General features: G+C 44.9%; 1 protein-coding gene across 1 annotated transcript; it reads left to right on the top strand.

Annotated features, from left to right (window-relative positions):
* Nucleotides 1-2,561: 2,561 nt before the first annotated feature.
* Nucleotides 2,562-7,726, top strand: LOC124653402 (phenylalanine--tRNA ligase, chloroplastic/mitochondrial-like). The gene is made up of 10 exons (XM_047192468.1): nucleotides 2,562-2,837; nucleotides 3,139-3,332; nucleotides 3,728-3,934; nucleotides 4,018-4,135; nucleotides 4,228-4,304; nucleotides 4,388-4,567; nucleotides 6,004-6,048; nucleotides 6,541-6,645; nucleotides 7,182-7,295; nucleotides 7,380-7,726. Exons 1-10 carry the CDS (start codon nucleotides 2,588-2,590, stop codon nucleotides 7,428-7,430), a joined length of 1,341 nt encoding a protein of 446 aa, XP_047048424.1. The 5' UTR covers nucleotides 2,562-2,587; the 3' UTR covers nucleotides 7,431-7,726.
* Nucleotides 7,727-10,183: the final 2,457 nt, after the last annotated feature.

Genomic DNA, 10,183 nt, shown 5'->3' with positions numbered 1-10,183 from the left:
TGTCATTCTTGATTGGACTTCATTCACCTTTTTACAGTTGAATCTTCTTTGGAGTTCTTATGGTTGAATTGAATCTTCGACATTGACCTTCAATGATTTTGATTGCTCTCCCGAGTATCTCAGGCAAGTCCATTCTTGCATATCCTTGATTATTTTTATCAAAATATTTGCCAATCTACTATTGTATATCACCTGCATTAAACAAAAATGTATCTTATAAATAATATGACATGCATGTTGATCGGCTGATGGAGCAGCCGGTGAACTATTATGGCTGGTAGCCCTGTGTGGAGGCTGTGAAGCCATTGGAAGGCGGGTTCGACTACAAGGGATATCACCATTAGGATCTAATCAACAATTGCCTTCTTGAGCTCAAGCGCCGTAGTGACCGCGTTGACCACATGACCTGACTGGGAAGGGCTGAGCTAAAGTAATTCCATCTTACGGCATATCTCCCAGGGATGGCAGTTGGGGTGTGACCTCTACTGTAGGCGACCAACTGTCTAAACAAACTAAAGGCCTCTACTGAAGGCATTAAACTGATTGGGCGGGTAGCTGGTTTTGCCAGCTACGATGTGAGATATGTCAAAGAAGATGGGTGAAAAGGCTTCGTGTCCACGGGTGTGTGAATGGGGCTAGCTACCTCGGAAACACAACCATGGGCGTCTGTGGGTAAAGTAACGCACCTCTGCAGAGTGTATAAAATTGTGGCATTGTCACTCCCTGTTCCGGGAAGGAGCTGCGAACGTGGCGAGAAAGAAATCCACCGGGGATTCTAACAGCTCGTGAGCAAGAAGATCATAGATTTCAGAATAAAATTTGAACTCTTTCCTTAGAAATGTTTTTGAAAATTTGTGAGTTGATGGACCATTGGTCCTAGTAGTTGATAGTGCATGAAAATTGTTTTGTTATATATCCTGGACTTGTTGAGTACTTCGTGTACTCATCCCTTCCTACAAAATTCCCCTTCTTAGATTGTGAGCTGGTGGATGCGGGAGTAGAATATTCGGACCTCCAGGAGGAGAAGACCGAGGAGCAGGCAACCACCGAAGGATGAGTCAACTACTACATGGACTTCAATGGCAACCTAGTGCTGATCGGTAGAGTTGGTAGTATGGGTTGCGGCAAGATAGTAGTTGAGAGTGTTGTTGAGTATTCACTCGTTATAATTTCCTTGTTCTTTTGGAGTTGTTGTTGTACTTGGTAGCAGAACCTTGTAATATGTTTCAGTTTGGATCTTCTTCAAAACTTGTAATATAATTTCGTACAGTGGACGCTCCAATGCTTATGTTGTGCTATATTGTTCGAGATACTTCACTTCCCTTGCAATATGTCGAAGACTTGCATGTTACTATTTTGTAATATGTCGGGTCGCTTCAAGTTACTCCACTTTACTCCATTTCACCTCACAACCTTTACTTTTAATTCCTATAGTTATTTTAAGCACTTTACCGTTTTGTAGTTTCTAGCAGAAACCACTTTACGCAAACTTCAATTCATTGCTTTGCACAAAGGGCCATATAAGTGGGTTATAGTTCTTTAGAAAATAGTTAGTTTACCTTCAGCTTCTCGTGAGTTCGATACTCAAATACTTATCGAATTGTACTATGGTGATCCCATGGAGTTGGGGGTTATCAGCCCGCCACTAGCTTCCTCCCCTTAAAGCCGTCGGTGGCCGGGGTGAGGAGGATCCAGACTTCCGCCGCAACTGCTGCAACCCTTGTCGAGGTGGGAGGTGTTAAGATCATGTAGGAGGATGAGATCTCGGGTCCCACGATGTTGACGGCGGGATCTCGGGAAGGGTTAGTGGGGTTCAAAGGAGGGGGCTCTAGGATTTGCCAATGAACAAATGTGTTTGCATTGTTGGGCAAATGTATTCAAAATAAAGTTGAGCACGGGTGTAAAATCGTCTTAATAATGAAACTCCAATGATATATTGCATTCGGAGATTAGTGCAAGCTCTACCAGCCAAAAACGAGTTTTTGTTTGTTTTACAATCTAAAAAGTTTTGCCCCTCTATAACATACACAATACTATTCTTGTGATGATAGACAAGTTCACCAAATTTGGTCAGTTCAATCCTGTTGAGCATCCATCCATAGTTGGACCAATGCGCAAGGTTTTCTTAGACAATGTGTACAAGAATCATGGGCTGCCCCAAGTGATCATATATGATAAAGATAAAAATATTTGTCAGCAATTTTGACAAGAACCGTTTCGTTCGACAGATATACTACACTAAACCTGAGCTTACCGTACCGCCCTGAAACAAACATCATTGTTGGTTCAAAGATGATGGATTTATCGTTATTTTCCAACTTCGTTAAGGATGTGGTGGACCGCTGTCCAACGCAGTGCAATAACGTCTCCGATTGATGTGCCACAACGATACGTATACGTGCATAGCTGCTTTGCGCAGGCTTATTCATGGACTCACAAAGCCTTAACCATGGTAAAAGCTTATTGTTAAAGCCTTAAACCACACTTTCTTGTCCTCGTCAAGCTCTTAACCCCTCCTCCTCTCCTCTGTCTTCATCCTCCTTTCGCTTTCGCTCCCAAACCGCAAAAATCACGCCACAATCCGGCCATGCGCCCGCTTATCCGAACCGCCTGCCTCCGCGCCCGTGTCCGCGCCATGGCCACGCTTCCCACCACCGCCGCCTTCCCTGCCACGCGCACCCTCTCCCCTTCCTCCCCTTCGCGCGCCCGTCGCCTGCTCCTCGCCGCCAGCTTCCTCCCCTCCGCGCCGCCGCCGGCCGGGGCGAGGGCGTTCCGGACATCCGCCGCGGCAGCGGCCGCCCCCGTCGAGGTGGGCGGCGTCAAGATCGCGCGGGAGGGTGAGTTCTCTGGCCCCACGCTGTTGAAAGCGGGGATCTTGGGGAGGGTTAGCGAACCTCAGAGCAGGAGTGCTCTAGGATTTGGCAGTGAGCAGACACCTGCATTGCTGGCCAGATGGATTCAGTAGCCTTGAGTATGGGGGTAAAATCAGCCTACTAATGGGACTCCAAACTGTTGCATTCCGAGATCGGATGTCACCGGTTGTTGTGCTAACATCCCAGTAGAATTAGTTGGGGAATTGAATCGCAATGTAGAACGTCCTTTTTAGATGCTGATTATTGCTTTTCATGGCCTTTTTAGATGTCGTGAAGGAGGACGATCCGACCAACAATGTGCCGGACACGATTTTCTCCAAGATTGGTCTCCAGCTCCACAGGAGGGATGACCACCCTCTGGGGATTCTGAAGAATACCATCTACAATTACTTTGATAAAAGTTTTCCTGGGCAGTTTGTCAAGTTCGATGACCTCTGCCCTCTTGTTTCTACCAAACAGGTATGATTTACCTCGTAGCTTCCTGCTTATATTAGCTTGAGTAGATGTTTGTAAGCTGACTGTTAGCTTAAAAGGCCCTGCATCCTTAGGCTAACCCCTTAAAGATGATAGTTAAAAGTGGGCACTTGCATGTGCAACTAAGTACAAACAACTCTAACCATATGGCAAAATGAAAAATTGGCACCTGGGGTGGAAAAGAGTGAACACTACTCAGTAAGACTCAAAATTGTGTAAGAGTTCAATCGCTGCTCCTTTCTTCTCCTAGGGCACACTCCCTTTCTTCTGAAAGTTCGCTTGTAGTTTCCGTGTGCTGATTCTCCAGATTCATACATTTTGAATTAAACTCACCTATGATTATTCTTGCCTTCAGTTAAAATCAACTATGCTTTCTGCAGAATTTTGATGACGTCTTGGTCCCTGCCGACCATGTAAGCCGGAGTTACAATGACACATACTATGTTGATTCTCAAACGGTCTTGAGGTGTCATACCAGCGCGCATCAAGCAGAGCTGCTAAGAGAAGGACATACACACTTCCTTGTAATTGGTGATGTTTACCGTAGAGATTCTATTGATTCAACTCACTACCCTGTCTTCCACCAGGTAACTGTTATTTTTTGTTGCCAGATTCACCTGAATGTTCCTAAACAAGCATGCTTATGAATTACGATCTTTCACATGTACAGATGGAAGGCTTTCGCGTCTTTTCTCCTGAGGACTGGTCAGCTTCTGGCATGGATGGGACAGCATATGCAGCTACAGACCTCAAGAAAACACTGGAAGGCTTGGCAACACATTTATTTGGTAAAACACTTATGGCTTGTTCCTTGTTACCAAAGGAATGATAAAATATCTTCATGTGTCAGCTAAACTATAGGGATCTATGTTGTGTGCAGGTGCTGTGGAGATGCGATGGGTTGATACTTACTTCCCATTCACTAACCCATCCTTTGAACTGGAAATATATTTTCAGGTTGTTGTACTAAGTGAATCGAAGTAAACATGTTACACGGCTTGTGTTGACACCCGGTCTGAAGAACTTTTTCACCTTTGCAGGGTGACTGGTTGGAAGTTCTGGGATGTGGAGTCACTGAGCAGGAAATTTTGAAGAGCAATGGTAGGACAGATCATGTTGCATGGGCCTTCGGACTAGGCTTGGAGCGCCTAGCAATGGTCCTTTTCGATATTCCAGATATTCGACTCTTCTGGTCAAATGATCAGCGCTTCACGTCCCAGGTATTGCTACTACTATTGGATTATTGGTTACCACATGCGTAATTGTATTTCAGATTCAAATATTTAACAAATACTGCTGACTGCATAATCAGAACTTGTGCAGAAAGTAGTTGTCTGTGTTGAAGCTATATGTCCTTTTAATCTCTGAATTATGTGCTGAACTAGTCAGCAGAACTCATCTTTTTTCTGTCACCCCGTTTTGATATCTAGAATTACTATTTCACTGTATGTGTAAATTCAGAAGGACTGAGTGTTTGATTCTCTGAAGGGAAATGGACCTGAAATTGTGATTGAAAAACTTGTGTTTTCTATTTTTTAGAAGAGTGTAACAAAAATAACTTCTGTTTCCGAATATATTTTAATACTTCACATAATAACTGATACGTTTCGTCCTAAGTTCTAACATAGGCTCAACGCAGTATACTTCAGCTTAGTTACCGGTTAGTATAGCATCTGCTTTGTGCTATTGCAGTACTATAAGAAACCTAGTTAGAGCATCTCTAACAGAGCCCGTAAAAATGCAAACCGAAAAACTCGAGTTCAGTCTTCCGAAAACGTGTTTACGGGTTGCAAAACGGTTGGCACAGAACAGACCCTGTAAACGAAAACTGAAAAACCGAATATTCCGAAAATCATCATCTTCTTCACAGGAACACCGCTGCTTAGATCTTCCCGAGCGGCCGCCGGCCAAGCTGCTAAGCACCTATAAGCAGCTAAGCACCTCAGCTAGTGCATGGGCAAACGTGCATCATGCGTCGGTGCAGCTAGTGCATGCGCACAAGAGCAGCATGCGTCCAGGCAGCGGCCGGCCTCCCGCGACCTGCGCGACCTGCGCCGCCCGCGCGACTTGCTCGACCTGCTCTAATGTCGGCAGCTCGGCCTCGCGTCTAGCTACCAAGTTAATCGGAATAGTAGCACGAGCCAGCCAACTAGCTACGAAATCGATTGATATTTATGAATCAATCGAAATTAGTCTATATCGAGAAGATTCGCTGGAAATTGACGTAGACATGATTGGAATTGGAGCAGGCTATGAAGATGTTCAACTGGCGGTTCACGATTTTAGGAAACCAGCGAAAAATCGGCGGCTGGAGGCGGTTGTACGGACGGCGGCGCTAGAGGAGTAATGAGAAATCCGTTCAGTTTTGAGCCTGTAACCCGTCTTTCAGTCTGTATTAATAGGGGCCGAGTCTAAAACTTTTCGGGCCCCTGAAAAAGTTTTTCGGGCCGGACAGCGAGTTCGGACTCTGTTCTGCGCCACTTTGAACCCGAACCCGTAAATCGGCCGGAAAACTACGGTTCCGGCGTGTTTTACGGGCTCTGTTAGAGATGCTCTTAGGCAGTTAGGTAATACAACATAACTTGGTTCATAACTCTGCTGATTTAACTTACCCTTAACAACATTATGGCTAAGATGTGCACATTGTTATATTCAGTTTTCCAAAGGCAAGCTTGGAATCAAGTTCAAGCCATTCTCAAAGGTATGTAATCTCAATTATTATGTGTATCTACACATCATGTTTTGATAGAATAGTTTTCTGTAGTATAAGAGCGGTTCTGCATCTTGCCAAATGCTAGAAATCACCACGATGCTGGAGATAGTTGCTCCCATCTGGTTGAGCTCCTTTGACTATGCAAAGCATGCCCACTAGAATATAGCTAACCAAATATGTGTGCATCCACTTTAGTTTTGATCATCTAGCATTAGAAACTGCAGGTTACATGCTGTGTGCCATCCATGTAATGAGGAAATGTGGTTAAATTTGTCTGTAGAAAATGTATCAATCCTAATATGATTTGCATTGATTACCGTGATTTATGTTTATATATTTGCAATAATTGCACGAAACATATCCACCAATGTTAATCTTAATGTTCTTAATTATTGTCAACATATTCACGAAAACATTAATCTTAGTCTTCTTAAATTTTTTTTCTACTGATTACCCTAGCTGACTTGGTCGCTTCTATAGTTTCCACCCTGTTACAAGGATGTGAGTTTCTGGATAAATGATGCATTTACAGAGAACAATTTATGTGAGGTTGTCAGAGGAATTGCTGGGGATCTTGTAGAGGAGGTATGAGCTCTGTGATTTCGATGCGTAGCTCTAAGTCAAATATTTGTTAAGGATGTACCTTAGTTTCCTATATTTTGAGCTTATATGGTTTCGCTTTTGCCATGTTTTAATTTCTGTAATAGGTGATACTAAAAAAAAATCCGCATAACATATGGCCTCTCTGCAAGCCAATTGCAGCCTACTGTACACTTACAGGCATGGTGTTTGTGTTATTGCCAGGCTTTCCTTGCGTTATTTATAGCTCTTTCTGCTAGTATGGTATAGGATTCTAGTTCATTTCCATGGGCCCCAAACTCCTTTCAGTTTCCACAACTCCACATAACTCCATATGCAGTTTCTACAACTCCACGTGCATATCTATAGGCAAACTCTTCTAATGTGACATGATTATGTAGTGTATTCTCTTTATCTTAAAAAAAATGCTTGCATTGAGGTGATTGTTGGGACCCTAACCTTCTGCATCTAGTATTACTAGTTTGTGATGTCATATGATCTGGTAAGACCATATCTCAAGCTAAAAGACTTTTTTTTTGCAGGTAAAACTAATTGACAATTTCACTAACAAGAAAGGCATGACTAGTCATTGCTACAGGATAGCATACAGGTCAATGGAACGCTCGCTCACAGACGAGGAGATCAACGACATGCAGGTACGTGCAGCAAGTTCCATGATATGATTCTAGATGCCATGTTCATTTGAATGGGTTCTGACCATTACTACAATTTGATTGCAGTGGAATGTCAGAGAAGCGGTCAAAAGTAAATTGGAAGTGGAGCTGAGATAAAACAGAACTCCTTTCATATTACATTACAACCAGGAACTAACTTTTGTCCCTCTTTGCATGTAAATTTATTGACAAAATGACAGACTATATTAGCTATAGAGAAATTAAGTGGGGCCATTTTGTTGTTTTGTTGACCCACATCTTATATTCTTTTTTAAGGCGAAGAATTGCATTCACATAATTGGCATACGCTACGCCTTTGCTACAGTAGACTGTAACATTGTAAGAAAGATTGTCTATTGGTCTCATTTTGCATCAAACCAATATTCAGCGGAAGTTCATGAAGATTTTTTACAGCACTTAAGTTTCTTCCTTGTGTGCCCAGATCGGAGAAGATATCTTGCAATTTTCTGCACTGTGCACTCAAGCAGTTAGCAATGATGGCCGATTTTGCTATGCATAATATCATGATCTCCCATTGAAAATAGTGATTTAGACGCAAATTTCTATCTCTGAAAAGAAAAAAACTGACGCAGGACTGCAATTCAGAAATAAACACATATATAACAGTAACTCTTCTATCTACCTATCACACATAAAAAATACTCCCTCCATTCCATATTTTTTGTCCGTGGTTTTAGCTCAAATTAGGAGTAATTCAGAACTGTCGAACACGTTTTTTTATATTATTATTCGTGAAACAGTAATGCCTTGACAAGAAAATATGAACCGCAGCAAGTACGAACGAACCAATTAAGCTTACAAAATAATGCAAGGGGCTAAGGTCTGCCCATGATTATTATTTTTTATCTTCGTCACGAATATAAATTGGAAGAGGATGCACACCTCCCCTTTGAAGCCGCGCATGAGACTGCTACCTGTGAATGAACGGTTTGCTTTCTCTCCTCTGGCATAACGGGCGACTTCTCTTCAAACCTGAACCAGAACATATTTATATTTTCGTATAATTACAGTGGAAAGAAGAGGATGTACGAGGAGTGCAATGGTGTTTAGAGCAATTCAAGCAAATAAAAGAAAATAGGCTCTAGAGTCCCCTTGGCAAATCGTCATGGTACCTGAACCACAACATGCATTTTTTCAATAAAGAAATATATTAATATCAAAGAATACCAATTACACCTAGCCTCTGCAACAACGCAATGCCCTAAAACATTACGGACGCACACAGCCAAAAAAGAGAAAAAATGAAGTAAAAAATAAAAGTCCCGCTACAGTATCCCAGACCTAACAACAGTAATACAACCATCACCAAGATAACACCTGAAATTTAGACTCTTCAAAAGCGACGCCTCCAAGAAGGGAACAATGCACCAGCGCCGTCGTCGTCCGACCAAAGATCTTAGGTTTTCACCCTAAAGATAGTCTCCACTCTCAAAATAATGCCTTCAACAAGGACATTTCCATGCACAACCAGTTAAGGTCAGACCTTGGTTTTCACCCTGAAAGGTAAGACTCCGAACTCCACATGTGTTGTCGCCCCTACTTTCATACCACTGCTGCGAAGTCCGAAACACCAAGCAAGCCCCTCAACAGTGCAAAGACTTGAACCTCCATTAGCTAGTCCTCCCATCCGGCCTTCATGGTATTCTCTTCTTCTGACTTCACCATGGATCAACTGTCACTTGGTGTCAACACAGAAAAGAGCTTCGTGCCGCTCCCTCCAGACTAAACGGTCGGAATAAAAGCATGGGTGCGCACGACCGAATACCACCAATCCAGCAGACTCCAGGCAATAGAAGCACTGTTACACTCATCGGCGACGCCTTCCGGAACTCAACACTCCGGCCAGATCATGAAGGCCAGGTCTCCGGGTAGGTCTTCATCTTCACCCAAGAGAGACCCTAGGACCGTCGCCTTTATTCAGGTCAGACCCCCACGCCGGCGACCATCCCAGGCTGGCCATGGTTGCCGCCGGAGACACCAAGCAGATCACATAGTGCGGAGACACCGGACACGCCTGGGCACCACCGTAGCCGAAGTCAGCCCTCCACGCCAGCCGTCGAGAGGCGAGGAGAAGGGACCTAGGGTTTCTCCCTGCAGCCCGCCCCCGCCCCTCCGTCCGTCGTCGGCAGGGCACACCACCACCACGTCGCCCGTCATGCTGTCGCCAATCCGAGGCCAGGCGCCGCCATCGAGACCCCCGACGAAAGGGCCACACCCTGGCCCGAGGAAGGCGCCCCGCTCCCGACCCCCACGCGAGAGGGAACGATGCAATCCCCACCGCCACCGGCCAGGCCTTGCCTAACCGCGCCCCCGGTGGCGGCGAAGGAGGGGAGGAGGAGAGGAGGGGCAGGAGGGGCGGCGGCGCGGTAGGGATCCCCCACGGCCGCCGCGCGGGGGCGGCACGGGATGGATGAGGGGAGGGGAAAACAGTACCGGTCCTGTCACTTTCACCAGAACATGCATGGGGGCTTATTCAGAATTACAGCACAATGTGCGATGTGCTAATTTCAGCATGGTTTAAGTGAGCATTTGGACGCATAGGGATTCGTTTCCTAATGAGTCTTGTCCAGGCGGTCTGGCGGCGCCTACGCCGGGACCGGAGAGGAGAGGACATACAGTAGTGAAAAACTGCACACGCGGGCGTGCATGAGCGAAGAGGACTTCAGGGTGCTCGTCGGTGCGGTGTCCGTCGTCGGCCATGATCGCCAGGCCAATTCCTCTAATCAACTGGAAAAGGGCAGGCGGATGAATTAATAATCTGAAGCCGTCGGTGGTGCCTCCTTCCTGCCTGAGATTGGTTGTGTCGTACGTCTTCTAGCCCATCTATCCGGATTGCTATGACTCCGACT

Source organism: Lolium rigidum, chromosome 5 (assembly GCF_022539505.1).
Source record: "Lolium rigidum isolate FL_2022 chromosome 5, APGP_CSIRO_Lrig_0.1, whole genome shotgun sequence".
NCBI classification, from domain to species: Eukaryota; Viridiplantae; Streptophyta; class Magnoliopsida; order Poales; family Poaceae; genus Lolium; species Lolium rigidum.
The sequence above is the reverse complement of the archived record's forward strand: the minus strand, read 5'-3'. Positions and strand labels throughout refer to the sequence as shown.